The following is a 23514-nucleotide window of genomic DNA, read 5'->3' on the forward strand; positions in this document are numbered from 1 at the left end:
CACACCACAATGAATATAATCAAGGTAATTCTGTCACAGTGGGCATTTCAAAAAATGCTAACTAAAACTAACAATATGGAAAAAGCAGATGCCATTTGTTACAAATTGTGAATATTAGTGACACTGACATTACTCACTGCCTGGATTCTGTATTGTCATTGCTATCTCACCACTGTTACTTGTTTAACATTTACTGTTAGGCTAATGAAGGTATGCTCTGTTTGGAGCAAGCTAAAGAAATACAATAGCAGCTAATATTTATTGGGCTATTAGGTGCCAAGTAATATGCTAAGTACTGCCTGAGTAGTAATGAGGAGGAGCAGGAGCAGCAGAGAGACTGAGTCACTTGCCTCAAGTCTCAGAGCTGGCGGCGGTGGGGGGGGAGGGCAGTCCAGCTTTACAGCTCACACCTCAGCCTCTAGACTTTAATACCTCTTCAGGTGGTGTGTGAATGTCAAAACGATACAGGTGACTTGGAGGTGAGAGAATTTGGGAGCCCAGCAAGACAGACGTTATTTACTGTCTGCGTAGACGGTCTCTCCCTAAGAGCTGTTAAGTGCCCAAAGATAAAACTTTTTCAAGTGGGTCTAAAAACCTGATCCCATTAGTTTAAAAACACGGTGGCAGAAGAAATCTTATGGCACCAAATCGAGTAATGCAGGTTTCAGTAAACTTCTTGGTCAACTGAACATGACGGGAGAAAACATTTTGTCAGCGCTATAGCTTTGGGGTTCAATAGCAGTTTGGTTGGGCATGGATGGCAAGTGACTGTGGAGCTCAAACAACAGAAAGTGATAGTGAACTATTATGACTTCTAAGATGTTTGCTCTTATCTACTGGTTTCCCTAGCCCTGCTGTCACTACTTTCTCTCAATTTTCTTGCCCTGAAAAACCTTTGTACCAGTTACCTTAACTACCTTCTGCTACCACTGTAACAAAGCAGGGTAGGGAATAAAAATAGATAAATACATAAACCAAAGCAATGAACTTTCAAACCCATTAAATGTAACTCTAGTTACTTTAAAAACCTGGATAATTCATACCTTTTTATTGCATTTTTCACAATGATATGCATTTGCACCTTCTAATAAATCTCCTTTGACATATTGTTCCAAAGAATCAAGAAGATTTTGGTGATTTCTAATGTCTACATTCAAAGTCGTAAAAGATTCTTCACACTCGTATCTAAAGATATTAAGAAATCATCAAAAAAGATTTCTTAGTTTTCTCAACATTTTTACAGACTTAATGAAAGCTATATCTGCAATATTTATAAGATGACATGAAACCTGTACGAAACAGAATGTTTCGTAAACTCTGACACATTTATTTGGCCCACTTACCTAGTGCTGGGCACTACATTAGGTTGTTTATGCCCATATATACACCAGTTTCTCTGTCTTCATGACAAACCTGCTAGAGAACTAACACCACCTCCACTTCAGAGATGAGGGACCTGGGACTTGGAAAAGTTAATTTGGTCAAGATTACTAGGCAAAATCACGTTTTGAAGCAAGGTCTTTGCTGCTTCATGGCTTAAGCTCTGTACCATCTAACTGTGCTGCTTCCATTGTCATCTAGTTAGGCTAATTCATGCCAAGGCCAAAGCATGAATTCATCAACTTCTGAAAACAGTATTTTAAACTATTAATGGGCTGAATTTTAAAATGGTTATTCTTTTCTGTAATGGAAACCTCAGTATAGCACAAGTTTGAACAACCAGTCAACAGGAGATAACCAATCTGAGTAGGAGCCAGAATCCCACCTTGTGGCAATTTTCTACCAAGGGAAATTTCAGATTTCTGATGAGACACATGCGTAAACTCAGAACATGGGATGTGGGGAATACACTTTCAACCATCAAATTTATTCATTCAACAAATACATTCGGAGGGCCTTCCATGTGTGAAAGTACTCTGGGATAGTCAATGCTGAAGACAAGTTCCTCATATTTGGGGCTTTTCAGTTTAGTTATGGGAAAAAAAAGGTATACAAAGGTATTTGTTAAGTGGCATGAATGGAATATGAAATAGGTATTAAGACTATTGCTACTATGATCTGGGAACAACCCATAAAAGAGAAAAAAGAAGTCAGAACTTATGGCTTTGCTTAAAAAAAAAAAAAAAGGACATTCGAAGATGAGAGCAAGCCAGCAAATTTTTTCTATAAAAAAGCCAGACAGTACTTATTGCAAGCTTTTATGTGGGCCATGACGTCTCTATGACTCTGCTGTTATAGGGAAAGCAGCCAGAGTATGTTTCAGTAACACTTTTTTAAAAATAACTGATGTGTGGCTGTGGCTGGATTTGACCTGTGGTGCACTGTTTGTGAACTCCTGATCTAGCAAATAATCCTGTAGAACAGACAGACTTGGGACTCTTTATGTAACCTTCTGGCATGTAATGTAAACAGGCCTCGTTTAGTTGTGGAGAAAGTATTTGAACTTCTGGGATCTTAATTATAATCATGCTCTCTGGACACTGTCACTTATTAGCAAAGAAAAGCAGTAATTTCCAAATGACTTTGAAAATTGTCTAAAACAAACCAAGAAGGACTGATTAGAATAAATGACCAAAAAGTTGGCTTATTTTATCAGTGATTAAAATCAAAAGGTTAAAATGACAGTTTAGTTGTCCACCTAATGCAAAAGGTCTTTTAAAACAACCAAAAGTTACTGTACAGGCTACATGAATGATTTCATGGTCTTGTTCTGAATGAATGGTTTAACCTCACGGTAATTTCTCATTTATATAGCATTACCTCTCTTGTCAATCATTTCCCTTTGATCAAAAATGAAGCACTCCCACCAGCCACATACCTCATGACTATGTAATGCTGTTTGGGCTTATAGAAAATAGCATTGTATTGTGATATTTTGGCGAAAAGTGATTTCAAACCATCAGTCATTAGTAACATGCAAGAGAAGTTCCAAAGTAAAACTTCCATGTACTAGGCATAAACGTGTATCTACTACTAGTAGTGAAATTTAATAGTCACTTAACTATTTTCAATGTCAAACAGTTTCTCTTTTAAGTAAAAAACAGTTTGTTCAGTCAACTCTTGCTATGTTTTGTGTTGAAAACACACTTTAAGGATAATGACAATGCTATTTAAAAAATTAGTATTTCTCCTATATAAGGAAATTGTACTCCATGTCTATCATCTTCTAAGCTTAATGTATTTTTAGTATTTTAATTACTTTAGCTCTAGGATTAAGGGCAAATTTATGAGTAACACCTATAAGCTATTGATATGCAAAATGCCATTTCATTTCCCCAGTAATGATCATACATAAAAGAGAAGGAGCCAAAGGTTATGTGACCAAATCAACCCCCCCAAACCAGAAAACAAAAACCTCCATGAAAACACCACCAACCATCACCACTACCACCATACACAAAACCCAAATCTACAACAGTAAGGTACAAAGTGTATAATTCATCCAGTCTCAGGCATATAGTTAAATTGGTGGCATACTCCACTTTAGTACACATTAACTACTAATAAATACTTTATTTTTTTTAGTAAATAAACAGTACAACTTTAAATATATCATCAGCACTTACCTATGTGGGCAGCCCTGGCAAATCTTCTGATCAGCAAAGGACCCTCCTAAGACTTTACTTAGCATAGCTGGATGTCCCAAGGCTTTCAAAGCTTCATCTAAACTATCCACCAGTGAATTAAAAAATTCTAAAGCATCATGCTGTTCACGCAGATTAACAGGCTCACCCCAAAGCCTAAAAAATGAATGGGAAAAAATACAGTATTTTCTCAGAAAATAAAGCAATACAACCATAAATGACAATATATAAACAGTTTTTTGTTTTTAGTAGGAAAAAAGCAAATGCTCTTTATGTGTAGAGCGCGGTGAGAGACACAGTGAGGCTCATAGTGCAAGTGGAGCTCCGTGCCATGAGTAACTATGAAACTGCTGGTGTGGTTGATGGTTTCTATGGCTCCAGCACCTGCGGCTGCTTTATATAGTGAATCTTACTCTTATGTAAATTTTATAATCACTTTTTGTTTCGTGTTGCTTAAATTTCAGGTTACAGATACAGTGCAATGATTTATTTACTCTTAATTAAATCGCTTTTTCCAAGTGAAAGGAAAAAGCTATGACTTGTTTTAGAGTTGATCTCTTTTGAGTAATCTGAGGACTTAAGTTAGATAAACTTTCAATTGTGTATACCACAAAAATGAGGACTGACCACTAAAATCCTAGGCACTCCTGGAAACTATCAGTGACATCTAATTTTGTATTTACAGTAACATACATCAATTTTTAAAACACTTTTTCTATGTAGGAAATCTCATTCCAATCATGTAATATTTTTTAGCTTTTTTTTTTTTTTAAAGTAGGCTCCATAAACGGGGGAGGGGACCAATGTGGGGTTTCAACTCATGACCCCGGGATCAAGACCTGAGCTGAGATCAACAAGAGTCAGACACTTAACGGACTGAGCCATCCAGGTGCTCCTCCGATTATATTTTAAACATAACTTGATACAGTGAGTTTAAAAAAAAACACATGTTCTTGTTTGTTAAAACCAACTTGGTTCGTTACTGGAAATGACACCAATCCATTCTATTAATTTTCAAATTATGGTTGATTCCCCATACTTTCAAACATGGAGTCAACCATTAATTACAAAAGAGAAAAGATGAACAGATCTGTAAGACACCAAGTTAATATCACCAATATCAGACGAACTGATACGGTGTATTTTCCCAACGCAATGCAATGAGAAGCACATTAACACCACCTACTGTGGGCTTTCTTGCCAAAAACATTTAACTTGAATCTTATCATGAGGAAATAACCACACAAATCAAAATGAGAGACGTTCTTCAAGGAAACCAATCTAGGCTCTTAAAAAATTTCGGTGCCATATAAGTTATGACAAGTTAGGGAGATTATTTTAAAGAAAACTAAAGAGGTAACAACCAAATTATTTTCATTCCTTTCAGGATACCAGTCTGGGATAGGAAAAAAAAGTCACAAAGAATATCTTTGGGAAATCAGAATATACACTGATGAGTATTAGACATTATTATTTTTAAAAAATATTCAAATATTTATTTTCCACTCCTTTTCAAGTAATCTCCATACCCAATGTGGGGGCTCAAACTCAGGACCCTGAAATCAAGAATTGCATGCTCTCTGAGACAGCCAGGTATCCCCATATTAGGCATTATTAAATCACCATTAAATTTCATTGAGTGTGATAATGGTATTATATGTAAGCAGAAAGTGTCTTTATTCTTAGAGGATACATACTGAAGCACATGTAGGTGTGTGGGGGTAAAATATCATGTTTACAACTTACAATCAACTGGTTCAGAAGAATCAAAACTCAAGTACAGTTGACACTTGAACACAGGTTTGAACTATGTGGATCCACTTACACATGGATATTCCCGCCATACAGTACAGTACCATAAATGGATTTTCTCTTATGATTTTTATTTTTTTTCCAAGATCTTTATTTATTTGACAGAGAAAGACAGAGAGAGAGACAGCAAGAGCGGGAACACAAGCAGGGAGACCAAGACGGGACTTGATTCCAGGACACTGGGATCATGACCTGAGCTGAAGGCAGATACTTAACGACTGAGCCACCCAGGTGCCCTTCTTAAGATTTTTAACATTTTCTTTTCTCCAGTTTACCTGATTTTAAGAACATATTCTTACATATAATATATGCATATAATACATATAACATACAAAATGTTAACTGTTATGTTATCGGTAAGGCTTCCAGTCAAGAGTAGTAGGCTCCTCGGTTTCGAGGACACCAAAAGTTAGACATGGATTTTCAACTGTGAGGAGAATCAATGCCCTTAACCCCCACACTGTTCAAGGGCCAACTGTATAAATATAAGCAAGACTGGCAAAATGTTAACTGTTAAAACTTTTTAGAGTATAACATAAAAGGTAATCACACTGGACTAATTTGTCACCTTTTCCGCTGGTTTCAAATTTTTCAAAATAAAAAATTGGGCATGTGGTAGGGAATGTGGTCAACTAACCCACACATATCAGGAGTATATTGTGTGTCTAAAGTGAGATTCATCCAGAAGTGCTAGTCTAGATAAACTAGAAGCTCCAGTAGCATAGGAATCATTTTGAAATAAAAAATCCGAATGTATCGTTAAGTGAGAAAACTATAACTGAATGACAAATTTTAAGCTAGAAACACAGGAAGTATGAGAGTAATTTGGAAGAGGAAGAACAGAAGTGTTTTAAAAGCCTTATGGCCGAGATGTGACAAACTAGGGAAAGAAAGAACTGCAACAGAGAGGAGAGTGAGGGGTGTGTCAGGTGATGTCAGAGTAAAAGCAGAGCTGGGAAGGAGGGTGGTGCATGCAAGCCAGTAGTATGGATTAAGCAGGGGCCTAGTTAGGGGAATCAGAGGAATTTATATGGTGAGTCACAAGAATGCCATTATATTATAAAACAGTGGTTTCAAAAGCAATCTAAATAGTATCCTTGTAGGGAAAAGGAAAGCTGATCTGACAGAAGCAGGGAAGGCAGCCCCGGGTGGCAGTGTCAGGTGACGCTCTGCTTCCCCGACACTCAGCTGACAGGATGAGGCCTTGAAATTCCCCGGAGTTTTATTAAAAAACCCACAGCTATGAAGGATTAGAGCCATTTTCATACACAGTAAAAAGAGTTAAGTGGTTGTACTGTGGTATTTAGTGCACGACACGTAACAGACAATGATTTAAAAAAGAAAGAGGGGCGCCTGGGTGGCTCAGTCGTTAAGCATCTGCCTTCAGCTCAGGTCATGATCCTGGGGTCCTGAGATGGAGCCCCACATCGAGCTCCCTGCTCAACGGGAAGTCTGCTTCTCCCTCTCCCACTCCCCCTGCTTGTGTTCCTCTTGCTGTGTCCCTCTCTGTCAAATAAATGAATCTTTAAAAAAAAAAAAATTTAAAAAAAAAAAGGTTATTTATTCCATCTTTCCTAGAAAATTATATATTAGGGTAGCAAAGTTGTTGTACGTAAAATCTATTCTGGCTAGTAAATGCAAGAATGATTTAAGGAGAAAAAAAATGAGACTACCACCATTCTGTAATCCTGATGAAATACTCTAGCCAGTGATGATCAATGGCTGTGATCATGGGATACAGACATCATCACATACTTCTCCCCACTGATGTAAACATTACCGTCTATAAAGTAGCTTTGCCTATCATTTCAAAAAAAAGAAAAGAAAAACACCTCGATCTCACCAAGTCTCTAGATCTCACTCCTTATTTATAGGAAATATAGCAGACTGAGGAAAACAGAAAATACAAAAATACCACAGGGATTCTATCAATAAAATCCAGATGGTTGGAAACTTTACATTGTAAACTACCTACTTTCCCCCAAAAAACAGCAAGGATGTTTTTAATGGTAGGCCCCATCAAGAAAAATGATGAGACTACAAGGAGAGTCATAGCAACATTTGAGGTATATGGACTTCATTTGGATCCCAGTTTCAAAAAAATACATAGTAAAAATCAACTGTGAGAAAACTGAGTAAATATGAACACTAATAAGGATATTAAGAATTTTTTTAAAAAAATTATTTATTTGACAGATAGCAATCACAAGCAGGCAGAGAGGCAGGCGGCGGGCGGCGGGTGGGAAGCAGGCTCTCCGCGGAGCAGAGCCCAACCTGGGGCTTGATCCCAAGACCCTGGGATCATGACCCGAGCCAAAGGCAGACTTAACCCACTTAGCCACCCAGGTGCCCCATGGATATTAAGGATTTTTAAAAGACACTGTAATAGTACCATGGTTAGGTTTTAAAAAAAAAAGGCACCAAAGATACACACTACAATATTTATAGATGACAGTGTGTGAGATTTGATTCAAAGCAACTGGAAAGTATATGGGAATGTAGATTAAAAAAGACTGGGCACGAGTCAACAACTGCTGAGGCTGGGGGATGAATATAGATGGTTCTCCCTACTTCTCTAAATTTGAGAAATTTTCAAAATAAAAATTATTTTTTAAAAAGTTTTTTAGAATTTATTTGACAGGCAGTGAGAGAGCACAAGCAGGGGGAATGGGAGTGGGAGAGGGAGAAGTAGACTCCCCTCGGAGCAGGGAGCCCAATGTAGGGCTGGATCCCAGGACCCCAGGATTGTGACCTGAGCTGAAGGCAGATGTTTAATTGACTGAACCACCGAGATGCCCCCCAAACAAAAAATTAACATCTTAAGAAACTAAAGAATAATGCCTCTCCAAATTACACTTTCTACCTCTGACTCTGAAGACAGAGTAAAACACTAAAAAGTAAAGTTTGATTATTACAGCAGACTCCTGAATAATGAGGGATGCTGACCCCCATGCGGTAGAAAACCTATAATTTCTGACGCTCCAAGACTTAACTAGGAGCCTACTGTTGGCTGCAGGTTTTACCTATAAAAATAAACAAGCAAGTAACACATATTTTGTATGTGTTATGTATTGTATTCTGTATCCTCACAATACAGTAAGCTGGGGAAAAGGAAATGTTATTAAGAAACCACAGGGGGAAAAAATCCATTTAAAGTACTTTATTGTATTCATCGGGGGGATAAAGAAATTCCGTGTATAAGTGGACTCCAGTAATTCAAACCCATGTTCTTCAGGGTCAACTGTACTACTGTTTTTATTTTTTTTTTGTACTGCTGTTTAAATATTAAACATAAAGATGCCCTCCAATATGTTTTATTGTGTACAGTGATGTTTGTAAAGGTTTAAGCAGTATCCCTATTAACGTCTATTCCCAAATTACCTGAACTGTTTCCAAAATCCTCTGGGCACATAGTACTGTAGACGAGAAGCAGCTAAATGACCAAAGATGACTTGAAGGTGTCTTAGGACACCGATATTATACTCCTTCCTATCTTCTGTTTTACTTAATGCTGGTTTGTCTTCAAATTGTTGAGGATATCCAAATACATCATCTCTGGGATCAACATTGCTCTGGATATGAAAAAGTATTAGTAAGTTAATCCAACTTTAAAGTATAAGAAAGTATTTTGAGACAAATGCCAGTTAGTGAACAAATGATTTTATCATTTGTACTTCTATTTCTTATTTCCAAAGCACTTAACTTCCAATTTATAAATTTTAATTTATAATGTGTTTATCCCCACCATTTCATAGAAGAGTTTTCATAAAGGAATAACCCTGCCTGTATACTAGAAAGGTAGGTAATTAGGGCAACATAGTAGAGTTGAGGTATTTAACACAGACTGAACTGGACCCCAGGACAGGTGCTGCCACTGAGAAGCTGGCTAACCTTGAGCAGGTCAGCTACCTTTATGTCTTCTTTTTTTCTTTCTTTCTTCCTTTCTTTTTTTTTTTTTTTTTAAAGATTTACTTATTTATTTCAACCAGAGAGAGAGTGAGCTAGAGAGAAAGCACGCACACGCACAAGCAGGAGGAGAAGCAGACTCCCGGCTGAGCATGGAGCCTGAAGCGGGACTAGATCCAGGACCCTGGGATGGTGATCTGAGCCAAAGGCAGATGCTTAACCTTTTTAAGGTTTCAGAAGCCCTGTAAGCATTCAACTACCTCAGAGCTGACTGAGCCACCCAGGCTTAACCTTCATGTTTCTAAGCTTCAGTGTTTCCTCATGGGGATGTGTGGCTGTGGGGAGGATTAGGAGGTGAATAGTCAATAAAATATGCATATTAATAGTACTCTTCAAAAGATGATGCTGGAAAAACTAGATATCCTCATGCAAAAGAATAAAGTTGGACTCCTCCCTAACACCATATAAAAAAATTAACTCAATACTGACCAAAGACCTGACAGCAAGAGGTAAAATTATGACATTCTTAGAAGAGAACATAGGGTAGAAATGTCACAACATTGAATTAGGTGGTAATTTGTTGGCTAGGAGAGCAAAGGCACAGCTAACAAAAGAAAAATGAGACATACTGGACCTCATGAAAATGGAAACTGGAACCCCTGGCACACTATTGGTAGAAATGTGAAACAGTGAAATCACTGTGGATCAGTACCTTAAAAATTAAAAACTGTATGATCCAGCAATTCCATTTCTGGATATATGCCCAGAAGAAATGAAAGAAAGGTCTTGAAGAGAGGTTTGTACACCCACCTTCATAGGAGTACTATCCACAATCGCCAAAATGTGGCAGCCACCCAAGTGCCCACTGATGATCAATAAACAAAACATGGTCTGTTCACACAGTGGAATATTACTCAGCCTTAAAAAGGACGAAAATTTGGACATATGCTACAACATGGCTAAACCGCGGATATTATGTTGAGTGAAATAAGCCAGTCACAGAAAGGCAAATATGGGATGATTCCACTTATATGAGGTACCTAGAAGAGTTAAGTTCAGAGAGATGGAAAGAGAACTGTGGTACCAGGGGCCTTTGATACAGAAACAGAGAATATCTAGTCCCTGTCCATGAGAAACTTTGTCCAGGGATGAAAACCAAGAACACAGGCAAAAGCAAACAACCAACAAAACCCCACAAGTGCAGTGGCGTGCCAAGACAACACAGAGCAGAAGGTACCATGAAAGCGAAGATGGGACACCTTACTTGAAATTACATCATATTTGATCTGCCTTGTTTACTTAGAGTACAATTAGCTATCTCTCCTTGTGCTTACCCTCAACATCCCAGAGATGTGATGGGCTATAGGACTAGAATTTCAATTTCCACTCTGAAGAGGGATTCTTAACCAGGTATAGGCGCAAAGTATCCCTGCTCTGAAGCTTCTTAAAAAGGTAAACAATGCTTAGACCCTAACCCCTGCGATGATGTGGCTCAGTGGATCTGGGGAAGAACTGGGACAGGTATGTTTCAGAAGCCCTCTAAGTATTAAACTACCTCAGAGCAAATCGCTGTGGTGACTGAAGAGAGGGAAGGAGGAAAGAACCACCAAAGACATTTACAATTAGAACACATTCTGGCTTCTCTCTGCAGTTCTCACCAACACCATGAACAGGAAAGATAAAATAAAAACAAAGAAATACAGGATGGATATAAATATGATCACGACTAAGTCTTGCCAATATTCTCTTCTTGAAAGAGCTGTGCCATAGTTATGTCAAATCTGGTCCACCACTACAACCAAACTTTTCCATAGCTTTACTGCGCAATGCATACTCAGTAAGGAGCCTAAATTTTGTCAAAAGACTACATGACATCTGAGGTAGAGAGAGGTTTGTTGCTTAAGCAAGAAGAGCTATGATCTGAGGCAAATGTAAAAGTAACCTAAAAGCAAGCACAGATAATGAAACTGGCACAGAGTACAACTTAGCATAAATTAATGGAGATATATTTAAAAATATCAGGTAGAAAAGTGAAAATATAATTTAAGTTGTTATAAAAATGAAGATCCTTATGATTATGCAAACTAAAAATATTAAACACTTAACACAAAAAAAACTGAGTATGTGAACTGCTGCTTTAAAACTTATATAGTTTTGTTATGAAAATGAACTGCAGTGTAAAGTCTGGCAGCTAGTGAGCACCAGATTATGTCAAGACATAGCAGTCCACGCTGAGAGACTCCAGCTTTATTTTCAAATATGTACCAACAAATCCAACAAAAGTATAAGACTCGGTAAGAGAATGATAGTATCTGGTAGCAGAATTTTAAACAGAAAACAGAAATGCTAAGTAAAATTTACCTCATTGTCCTGCTTCTCATCCCCAGACATATCATCATCTACATCACTACCTGTGCCTTCAATTGCAAGAATACCGTTCCTGATGGAGGGAATCATGTAGAGTTGCTGAATCACAGAATTCATGTAGCAAGTAGCACCAGCATTTTTCAGCCCCACAAATCCTTTAGGTGGGCGGGGTCCAACAGGTGGCAGATATTCCCACTCTGTAAGTGCTTCACAAGCTGAGAGAAGGGAAAAGGTTCTTGTAGTACAAACACAACCATTTTGTCCACTTTTAGCTCTAGTAAGCTGGTAAGTGAACATTACCAACAATTCCACTACTTTCCCAGCCAGATGAAGCAGTACATTGAGTACAAGTTTCCCCCTCAACAAACTGAAGGGATGCAGCAACTTGTACCACTATAGGGTTTCTTACCCCACCATTTGAAACCCGGTGTCTTACCTAGCACTGCTTCTATGGAAATGTCAGAAGCAATCTCTTTGCTAATTTCTATGCGCTCAAATTATTTTTTAAATTTTTACTCTTTAAAGATTTTATTAGAGAGCAAGCGAGTGAGCACAAGTCGGGGGGTGGGGGTGGTGTTGAGGAGTGAGAAGTAGGGAGCCTGATGGAGGACTCAACCCTGGGACTCTGGGATTCTGACCTGAGCAGACACTTAACCCACTGAGCCACCTAGACACCCCTCTATGTGCTCCTTGTACTTTTAGTTTTACTGTTTCGTCATTATGAACTTTAATTTTTTTTGACTTTTGTAGGTTTTTTAAAGTGTCTTCAAATTCATTCTGCTATGTAATATTAATATAAATACACCGATATATTATATAGCTTGCTCAGTTTTAAAGCATCCTAGGACCACCTGGGTTCATATCCAGGTTCTGTTGTTTACCAACTCTTTTCACCTTCAGGTAAGCTTCCGTTTCCTTTGTAATAAATGTGATAAGAGTGACACCTGCTTTGCCTATAACTGCAATGTTTTTTTGAGGAGCTGATGAAATAGTGGATTCGAGAAGTCCTTTAGAACTGTAAATCACTGTATGTCTCCCTCTACCTGGTAGTATAAACCAGGAAAGAGTGTAAAATATTATCACTGTCTATGGGACTGGTTAAATAAATTATAGTATACTCAATTTAAAAAGTATATAGCCAAAAAATGGAATTAGGCAGATGTATATGTCGATAGGGAACAACTGCAGATATATTAGGGGGAAAACAAAGTGAAGACATTGTGTAAGCCATATGCCAATCTGTGGTTAAAAACAAAAACTGTACCAAAAAAACCTATGCATGTGGATTTTCCATACAGTAATGCTCAAAGGACAGACACAAACTGACATTAATAGTTACAGCTATCAAAGGGGAGCCACAGACTAAAATGGGCAGGAAACGTTTTTAGTATGTTGCTTCTTAGGTACTTCAAATTTTTACCATGTTCTACTCAAGAACAAGCAGCCTGTTTCTGCCATCTTCAAGCCTATAAAGGGATACGCAGAATAAGACTTCTGAAACAGCAAATCTATCTAGAGGGCTGTGGTCCAAGGCTACTTTTTGCTGGCTAGTAGCAGGGTCCTCCAAAACCAGAGCACACAAGTCATCTTAAAATTGAAGGTGATGACTGCCTAAGATAAAACAATCCTATATAGGGAAGAGATGTGCTCCCATATACAAAGCAAAGGACAACACAGTGACTCCTGGTGGCAGACTAAACAAAACTGGATGAATCTGGGGAGAGGTTACCCATGTCCATGGAAGCAGTGGCATGGTTCATGCCAAATTTCAAAGCAAGCTTCCTGCAAGGGCAAGGGACACAGAATCTGTGTGATACCATACCCATACCTTGAGGGTAGTTAAGCTTATTGAAAATTAAATGAATAAATGTGTGGATTTGTTAAAAAACAAAACAACCCTGAACAAACGACTCTTTTTAACCTCCTTATTATACACAGATTTGATAGAATAAATAGCTAATGGTAAAGCCTTTTTTAATGGTCTAAACTTTTTTAAAATTTTTTTTATTTTTTATAAACATATACTTTTATCCCCAGGGGTACAGGTCTGTGAATTGCCAGGTTTACACACTTCACAGCACTCACCATAGCACATACCCTCCCCAATGTCCATACCTGACCCCCTTCTCCCACCCCCCTCCCCCCAGCAACCCTTAGTTTGTTTTGTGAGATTTAGAGTCACTTATGGTTTGTCTCCCTCCCAATCCCATCTTGTTTCATGTATTCTTCTCCTACCCCCTTAACACCCCCATGTTGCATCACCACTTTTAATGGTCTAAACTTTTAAGCAGTTTAATCAGAATCTCCTAAAATGTTATTAAAAATGTCCTTATCTTCTGAAATACAACATATCAAAAAATTTCACGCTTTTAAATGTTTACTGTAATCAATTATATCCTTAAGCTTTGAGGATAACATGGTTTTCTCTTAAATTATTTGTTAGATTCCTTATTTCTGCTTTTCCAGTCATTTAATACTGTCCCCCCATCCTTTTGGAGCTTCAGTTCCAGATCTGTATGATCTGGAGTCTACAGTCTATCTCAAGGGCTTTTGTGTGAGCATTACCTGCGGACTTAAACTGCATTAGAATGTTATCTTCTCATATTCTCATCTTTTAAAACCAGATTTTCTTTGGGCTCATATGAAAATAATATTAAAGAGCTTCTAAGTAAGGGCCTGAAAGGTGTTTCAAGGAATGCAACTTGAGTTTTAAATTTGAACTCTGCCATTTATTTTGACTACTTATTACTGTGGTTTGGGTTTTATTCCAGGTTTGATGGAGAAGAAATTTATTTTGCTAAATACTCAGACCCCTACAGAAGACATTTAAAAAACACTTGAAAATTTTTCTGCATCAAGACTCTTCGCTTGTAATGGTGTGAAATTATAGATCTATCTCCTACAAATGTTAAGCTAGCTGCTGAAAGAAAAACACAAGCTGAAGATGTTTACTTAAAAAAAAAAAAAAAAAGAAATTAGGAAAATAGAATTTGAACAAATTAGAGAATTATCTGTCATTGAAACACTGCATTTTAGTATACTTACTAGTTATTGCTGTGCCAATATAATACATTTCAGTCAAAGAATCTACTATCTGTTTGAGATTCCTCACACAGCCAACAGCTAACGCTACAAGTAACTCAAAACCAGCATTAATGGTAGCTGGGGAGCTACAGACTGGAATTGCCTGTTCAGCGGGCAGCTCTCCGTTTCTCATATATTGCAGGTAAACATTGGATGCAGGGAAGATGAAATCATCAATTAATTCCTACAAAAGTTGAAAAAAGGATTACGTATTAGCAATTACATATGTATATGTTATATATACTTCTATTTCTATAATGTTTATGACAAAGTTGTGTGTATACATTTATCCTTTTTAAGGAAAGAAAGAAATGTCTCTTGGAAGGAAATAACGTTAAACTGCTTGTCAGAATTAAAGCTATCATTACATCTGAGAAAACTTACTTGGATTCTCTAATAAAAAGATTCTACTTCAAAGCACTCTTTACTACAACTAACAAATACACCAAGTTTCTCTGATTAAGTATTAAGAGCAAGTTGACTGTAGCACTTAACTTTTTTTTTTTTTTTAAGATTTTTTTTATTTGACAGAGACCACAAGTAGGCAGAGAGGCAGGCAGAGAAGAGAGGGAGAAGCAGGCTCCCTGCTGAGCAGAGAGCCCCAGCAGGGCTCGATCCCAGGACCCTGAGATCACGACCTGAGCCGAAGGCAGAGGCTTTAACCCACTGAGCCACCCAGGCACCCCAACATTTTAAATAAGTTTACTCTTTTGTTTTCTTAAGAGATTTTATTTATTTGATAGAGCGCAGAGCAGGAGAGAAAGTACAAGTGGGGAGGTAGGGCAGAGAGAGAAGGAGAAGCAGGCTCCTGGCTGAGCAGGGAGCCTGATGCGGGACTTGGCTCGATCCTAGGACCCTGAGATCATGAGCTGAGCTGAAGGCAGATGCTCAGCCCCCAGGTGCCCCATGTTTACTCCTTTAATCATATGTGTACCAAAACTGATTTTAAATAAAAATAACATGTACTAAAATGATACTTTCTTTGAGTTACCACACATGTGGAAAAAGTCATTAAAGAAATAGGATAAACATGACGCTATCTCACAAATACGTGTTGTTTTAAAAAGACTGAAGTGAAAAATTCATTTTCCAAAAACAACAAAAAAAAATTCATGTGTGTATTTACTTTAAATACACAATATATTTTATTTACATACAAAATTCAGAAAGTATATTTAAAAAAATCACTGCAACCTCTATAAAGATTCTTAAAAAGAAGGTAGAACCGGTCAAGATAATACACCAAAGACATGGTATTATAAACCAGCCAGACAGATTTGGTAACAAACATCGAGGAGGTCAGGATATCTAGTTTTGGACAAAACTTACTTTAATGAGATTAGCACCTCCTTTTTCACAACCAATATGATACTTTTTCTCAGGGGTTTGAAAGGCCAGTAATTCTTTTGTTACCCCAAGGTGACCTTCTAAGATCGTCTCTTCAACACCTGTTTCACCTGTTCTTTTAACATCATCCTGCCAAAGAAAAAATAACAAATGTCTAATTTATGAAGGGAGGTAAGGAGGGAGAGAGAAGTCACAATGAGAAAACTAGAAACACATGAAGTAATTCCCCCAAACTTTTCCATTCATTCTTAAAATTTATTTTTATTTTTAAAAATCAATAATCATCCAGTCTAGTTAACATACAGTGTAGTATTAGTTCCAGGTGTACAATATAGTGATTCCCCACTTCCATACATCATGCAGTGCTCATCATGACAAGGGCCCTCTTTACTACCCCCATCACCTATTCCCCCCACCCTCCCCTCTGGTAACCATCTGTTTGTTCTCTATCGTTAAGACTCTTTTTCTTGCCAAAGCTTTCCCTTCTAAGCAAGACGAAATTATCGTCAGAACTTTTAGGGATATAGAAGCTACATATCTCTTCAGAAATAAATTCTCATACAATTCTGAGTAAAGAGTATTCGGTGTTAACATCAAGACTTAAGTGCTAGTCTGTACACACTGATTTTTTTGTTGTTGTTGTTAAAGATTTTACTTATTTGACAGAGAGAGACCATAAGCAGGCAGAGGTGGGTGGGGGGAGGGAGGGGAAGCAGGCTCCCCACTGACCAGAGAGCCAGATGCCGAACTTGGTCGTAGGACCCTGAGATCATGACCTGAGCTGAAGGCAAAGGCTCAACCCACTGAGCCACCCATACACACTGATTTTTGATGAGAACAATTCAAAGGTTTTACAAGACGAAAATTTGCAAAAAGGCCCAAGATTCTAAAATGGAAGAGGCTGAAAAATCAGTAATTCAAGCTCCAAGTAAAACAAAGCATTCATTCAGTGAATCATGAGTTACTAAGACCCACCACCACAGAGTATATTCTTTGGTCCTTTTTATTACTCTGGTGTTTTTCACTTAACCAAAATGCTCAAAACTACAAACTATCAATTAATAAAACACTCTATCAATACAATAAACATAGTATTAAAGGTAACTTACCCTAATTCTCTTAAGCCAATCAATTTCATTATTGAGAAGAACTTCAGCATTGGGTATGTTAATATTACTATTGTAAGCGTAATTAAGAAGGTGTCTTAAAAGGGTGAAGTAGTCGCCTGAATGCTTAGCTCTCTCTCGTGCTGTGCTCTGAAACAATAAAGTAAAATCATATGAATTCACATGTCCATGCACAGAAGCCACTTTTTTAGAACCTAGAGATAACTAGAGCAGAGAACTAAAATAACATGGGAAGTTAAGAATATTTACTTAATAAATACAGGCTGTTCTAACTTGAATATAAGCTAAAACCATAAATTCCTGAATGTCTTGTTTAAAGAATTCATCACTCTAAGAAACATATTAAAAAAGTCTCACCCCCAACACGGTGAAGAGCAGAGTAATGAAGAAAAGTAGAGGCCTGTGTCCCATGCAACATCTGGTGCACATCAAAAAGAACTGCTCTTGTGCAACCTGGCGAACAGTTCTGAAATAAAAGCATTTTACATTTAACATATTATTTGCACGAAGTTAAAAAAAAAAAAAAAGAAAGAAAGAAAAAGAAAACAAACAAACAAAAAACCCCCCAAAGATTCCAAAACTGGCCTGTCTTTGGAGGGAGGGATGGGGTGGAATAAAGGTGAATCAAAAGTAAAAACACAAGGATACAAGGTTAATGCCCTCTGAAGCCCACAACCCGGAACACATGAATATTGGCTGTACGGCAGGAACCTCAAATTGTCCTAGAAGAGTTTGAGGGATACCCTGTAACATCCCTTTCTTGGAACAGGCTGGAAATGCTCTTTTGAATACAAGATGGCTTACAGTAAGCCTTACATATCTTTTGGGCCGTCCACAGAATTTTTACTCATTGCATTTTGGGGCACACAACTCTGTAGGAATTCTGTTGCAATTATAGGAAGGATAATGCTGCAATGTCCCTTTTATTATTCTAGCGGCTCCCAAAGCATGGTCCCCAGATCAGGAGCATTAGCATCGTTTGGGAACTTGTTAAAAATGCAAATTATCAGGCCCCATTCTGGACCTGCTGAATTAGAAATACTGGGGGTGCTACCCAGCAACCTGTGTTTTAATGAATCCTTCAGGTGACTTGAATGTGCACTAAAGATCGAAAACCACTGTATTATATACAATATTCTATGATGACCTTGTCTCTGGTCCAGTAGTGAGAAATTTACCTGATGACTATGAATCCTTTAAAAAAAAAAATTATATACTATACACATGTGACCACAGCAAATGTCCAAGAGGGTAGAAAGATCACCCATTTACTGCTGTGCCTCAAGAACCTAGAATAGTGACCCACATATAACAGGTGCTAACAATCAATTCTGTTACCACATGCACAGATGCTGTTTATTCATAAACAGTGATCTACGACTCCATTAGGAAGTAAACTCCTGGGGTGCCTGGGTGGCTCAGTGGGTTAAGCCACTGCCTGCGGCTCGGGTCATGATCTCGGGGTCCTGGGATCAGGTCCCGGATGGGGCTCTCTGCTCAGCAGGGGGCCTGCTTCCCTTCCTCTCTCTCTGCCTGCTTGTGATCTCTCTCTGTCAAATAAATAAATAAAATCTTTAAAAAAAAAAAAAAAAAAAGAATTAAATTCCTTCAGGGCAGGGCCTTGGTGACGCCAGGGTTTCTGACACCTGGAACAATGCCTGACATATGGGGAGATGCTTAATAAGTACCTGGTAAGCACCTGTGTATCTTACGGTCATTGCAAACTACATTTCATGGGAAACTACCATGCTTCTGTCTTTCTGCTAGCGATAGAGAGCTTAGAACCAAATTTATAGCTCAGTGTAAAGGACTTGACAGACTACATTTTGTGTCGTTTTCTGGAAACCCGTACATGGTCTTATAAACCAGGACTTTAGAAGCCGGTGGGTAAAATCTGATGGAACCCAAGTAAACTGAAGTCAGGAGTACCTGAAGTCAGGAGTTTTTTGGGGAGAAAGTCTGTAACTTTAATTAGATTTTCATAGGTATATGTAATTCACATTGTCCTAGTTCATTTTTTTAAAACTCAGGTATGCAGCTCAAATAAAGTAGGGATCTATAAAAAGTTAGTATTTGTGATATTCTTTTTTTTTTTTTAAAGATTTATTTATTTATTTGACAGAGAGAGATTACAAGTAGGCAGAGAGGCAGGCAGAGAGAGAGAGAGGAGGAAGCAGGCTCCCTGCTGAGCAGAGAGCCCGATGCGGGACTCGATCCCAGGACCCTGAGATCATGACCTGAGCCGAAGGCAGCGGCTTAACCCACTGAGCCACCCAGGTGCCCAGTATTTGTGATATTCTGATGAAATCTCTCTCATACATGTCGATTTCTGTAATGCTTTCAAAGAAACACGTGCCTATCATCAACAAATCGTGTGGCTAGTATCTTTAAGACATACTCAAAATCTCACTTCTTACCACTTCTAATACTACCATACTTCCAGCCACTGTCATCTTTTGTTTAGATTAACAGTTTTTCCTGACACTTTAGAACTTATTCTCAACAAAACCACCAGAATAAACTCACAATGTAACTCAGAGCACACCATTCCTCTGCTCAAAACCCTACAATGGGATGCCCATCTCCCGGTAAAAAAACAATCCATGTTGTTAGAATGATCCATAAAATCCAAGCAGGCTGCCTGTTAACTTTCTGACCTCATCTCCTATAGCTGCCTATCCTTCACTCACTGCTCCAGCCACACTCGTCTCCTTGCTGTTAAGACATCAGGCACGTTCATGCCTCAGGACATTTACATCTGTTGTTCCTTCTGCTGAAAACCTGCTTCCTCCATTATCTACATGGATTACTACCTTCCTCTTTCAGAGGTTTGTTTAAAGGTCAAAACCAAACTCTACTGACTCCCCACTATTCCTTATCACCGTCATTTCTCTCTATAGCATTTATCACTAACATACTGTATATTTTCCCACATGTTTGCTCCTTCATACTCCCATCTCCTTTAGTTTGTAGACTCGAAGAAGGCTGGCTGATATTCTGTTTTGTTTACGGCTATATCCCTAGTAGCTGGGATAGTGCCTGCTGATACATAATAGGTACTCGCTAAATTATTTATCAAGACTGCCTACCATATTAAAATTGAGTACTTAGGTCTCAGCATCAAAGGCCTTCTGCAAACTGATTCCCACTAATCCCCTTTACAGTATTATCCTGTACTCCTCTTTCACACATCAAACCAGACTACTCAGCTTTTCTCTGAAAGCACTATGCCGGGGTGGCAAACTCAAATGTCTTCATCAATGTCAGGTAACATAAAGGAGTTGAATAAATAGGTAGAGTATAAGGCAAAAGGTGCTAGAGGGGCTGGAAAAAAAACCATAGCCACCTAAAGGAATTTCGATCAAACTCTTAGTGATTATAACAAGTTTAGTGATATGATATGGAAACAGACCTCACCTAAACAAAGGTCTGGGAGACTTTTCAGAAAACGTTAACAGAAAACGTGGCACTGAAGTTGAAACTTGTAAGCAGCAGTAAGGGTCGAATTGTTTATAAACCAAATTTAAATGTTTAGACTTAACTCAAAGGCAATGAGAAGGCATGGAAAGACCTGATACCAGGAAAACAATGGGGTCATGCTTGGCAAAGATCATGCTGTCTGCAGTGTGGTCACAGGATGAGAATAAAATACCTTAGCGGTGAAGCACTGGGGTGGGAAGATTAAGGATATTGCAGTTGTCTGGGCAATGGATGCTGGCTGTTTAGACGAGGGTAGAAGCAGTATGGAGGAGCAAGAACGGAGTCCAACAACACAGAAGTAAAAATACCATAATGGGGACTGAGGTTGAGGGGAAGCATCGCCAATGCCTACCTTCCATTTGTATGCACATATAAATCTTACCCGAACCTGAGCTCATGTTACATTCGGCAAAGTACCTTCACTTCTGCTCTTTCTGGGTAGAAAAGTAACTTATTCCTCTTCTAATTCCTAGAGTACTTTGCCTCCTATGACACAGATTTCTCTCTCCAAGCTCCTTGAGTGCAAGAACTATCTTATTTGACTTTGGACTTTGTCAAGCACATGGTAAAGACTCACATTAATTTGCTCATGAAGTATAATTACACAGAGTATAATCATGTGGCAGAAAGTCAGAACTCAAGAGGCAGGACACTGTCCTGTAACTTTAGCCTTAGTTCAGCCAGCAGCGGTCTAGTGAGTTGCTACAGAATTAAGGGAGAAAGCAAACACGGGATATGCACTGTACATAGGTTAGTAATATTATGCAAGTATAAACTCTAAGGGGCAGCCTCATGTATGCAGGACCACAATCCTGCACTTGAAACTGTTGGGGCTGGATGTGTTTGGGGATTCAGATTTCAGAAAGGTAATGCCAACAAATTATGTTCAAGTCAGGTTTGCTGTCAAATTCTTACAAATTGGAAATAAGGGCCTTTGAACCTGCAGGGCAAGGTGAGGGCCAGTCCGAGAGAAGAAAATCAGATACCTAAAGCTCAAAAAGATCTTGCTCTTAGAAGACCCTATCTGTTGTTGACTATAAGGGAACAGAGGCATACTGAGATAAAGTACTGTCTACAGAACTTTACTTCATTGTGTGAAGTTTCAGGGGAAGGAGGAGGGAACTGGGTCTAATTTCCTGTAAGGGGGAAATGTTCATAAAGGTCTTTAGAGGGCAGAAAACCCGTAAATCCAAGTGCAGCCAAGAAAGTGAAGTAAGTTCCTAACTTAAGATTTGGGAATCAATATAGAATAAAACATTTGCTACCTCTGGGTTTGACTTCACTAAAACTCTTCAGATAATCATCTTTTCCCTCCTCCTTCCCTCTGACTTGTTATCAAATAGAACCAGACTCACTCAACCTGTTAATTTTTCTTCACATACTGGGTTATCTTTTCAAGGAGGCAACAAGCACAACCTTACTGGGGGCGGGGGATCCTGTCAAAGGGCTTTCTGAATTTCAAGGACACGACCAAGGAACTTCTAAAATAGTAGACCTTCCCACTACGTCACTTTACAGCATCCTCTGGAATGAGCAAAATATATCTATTCCATCAATGTACTTTTTTTTAAAAAAGGCTTTATCACTAGGTTTTATTTCAGCAAACTTTATTTTGACGTTACATTAATTTCATCAGTGATTTCTGTCACTGCTGAATGAATGGCATCTGAAAAAATAACCTAAGTGAACATCTTCTTTCTTTTCACATGATATATGGAAGACAGATTAATTAAATTTAACAGTGACACTAATTACAGCTCCAGTTTAAAGAGTTAGCCCATGAAGATCAGGATTAGAATGACATGAGGATGGAAACCAACATTTTCTACAAATCTGATCGACTTGCACAAAAAGAAGTCCAAAACAAAGCTTATACCACTGATTAAATGATCTTCAATTGAAAACAAGGGCTTTAATTATTTGCTCTTTGGTCTCATTATAAAATGCAAAAGTTCTTACCAGAACCCTGATTTGTGAATTTCATACTGAATTAACAATTTCTCTTGAAGCAAACAAACCAAAAAACCTGGCATCTACATATCCAAGACAGGAGGCGAATGTCCTGTTTAAGTGAAATCTTACCAACCAAATTTTTTAAATGGGCTAAAATATTGATCTCTTGAGTAAAACTAAGTTCTGAAATTAGGGAAAAAATTAATTTTACTTTGAGATTTGATGTTGCCATTCTGCAGAGACTAAAACCAAAGTTAGGTCTATGCAAAATGTGGTTAAAAAATTTTCCTTAAACACTATCATGCTATAGAGACAAAAAACACTTGATTTCTGGGACAAATTCTCCCAGCATAAATTTATTTCTGTGTAACAAAAGATGAAGTTTCTTACAATTATAAAGATACTTACTTGCTGTGACAGTGCAATAGTAAGTCAATAATAAATGTCTGCCAAGCCTTTTCTTTACTAAGAGCATCCAAGGCTGTCGGAATCAAGGCAAAACACAACGTCATCACTTCTAATGCCTCACAGCAAACCTGTTCATCTTCCAAGTCTGGCTCATTGCCTGCGTTGGTCTGTAAAATTATGGTCAGAGGCAAGTTACCTAGAGTTGCATTTAAGAAAAATCTCACACAACTTCAGTTAGTGCTTAAAACTCAAAGACTCACCTAAACCATCTGGCCTCAGCCTCTCTACCTGCAACTTGAGACCCATTTACGAATAGTATGGAAATGATTATAGTACAGAGATAGTATGGAAATGAATAGTGATGTCTAATTCCAGTATTCTGCTATATCCCAAGGAACGATGAAGGAACACACTGAGAATATCACTTGTTACTCTGTCCTTCAGGC

General features: G+C 38.2%; 1 protein-coding gene across 2 annotated transcripts in view; it reads right to left on the reverse strand.

The window, feature by feature from the left end:
• Positions 1 to 23514, reverse strand: part of USP9X (ubiquitin specific peptidase 9 X-linked) — a 162332-nt gene that overhangs the window by 16055 nt on the left and 122763 nt on the right. For both annotated transcript variants that reach the window (XM_059385039.1, XM_059385040.1), the window contains exons 26-34: positions 23069 to 23235; positions 17585 to 17693; positions 17210 to 17356; positions 16083 to 16229; positions 14715 to 14937; positions 11664 to 11884; positions 8778 to 8968; positions 3567 to 3740; positions 1044 to 1185 (exon numbers count right to left, since the gene is read on the reverse strand). In XM_059385039.1, coding sequence (XP_059241022.1) covers positions 1044 to 1185; positions 3567 to 3740; positions 8778 to 8968; positions 11664 to 11884; positions 14715 to 14937; positions 16083 to 16229; positions 17210 to 17356; positions 17585 to 17693; positions 23069 to 23235 — 1521 coding nt within the window. The remainder of the gene's footprint in view (positions 1 to 1043; positions 1186 to 3566; positions 3741 to 8777; positions 8969 to 11663; positions 11885 to 14714; positions 14938 to 16082; positions 16230 to 17209; positions 17357 to 17584; positions 17694 to 23068; positions 23236 to 23514) is intronic.

This window comes from Mustela nigripes, chromosome X, assembly GCF_022355385.1.
Source record: "Mustela nigripes isolate SB6536 chromosome X, MUSNIG.SB6536, whole genome shotgun sequence".
NCBI classification, from domain to species: Eukaryota; Metazoa; Chordata; class Mammalia; order Carnivora; family Mustelidae; genus Mustela; species Mustela nigripes.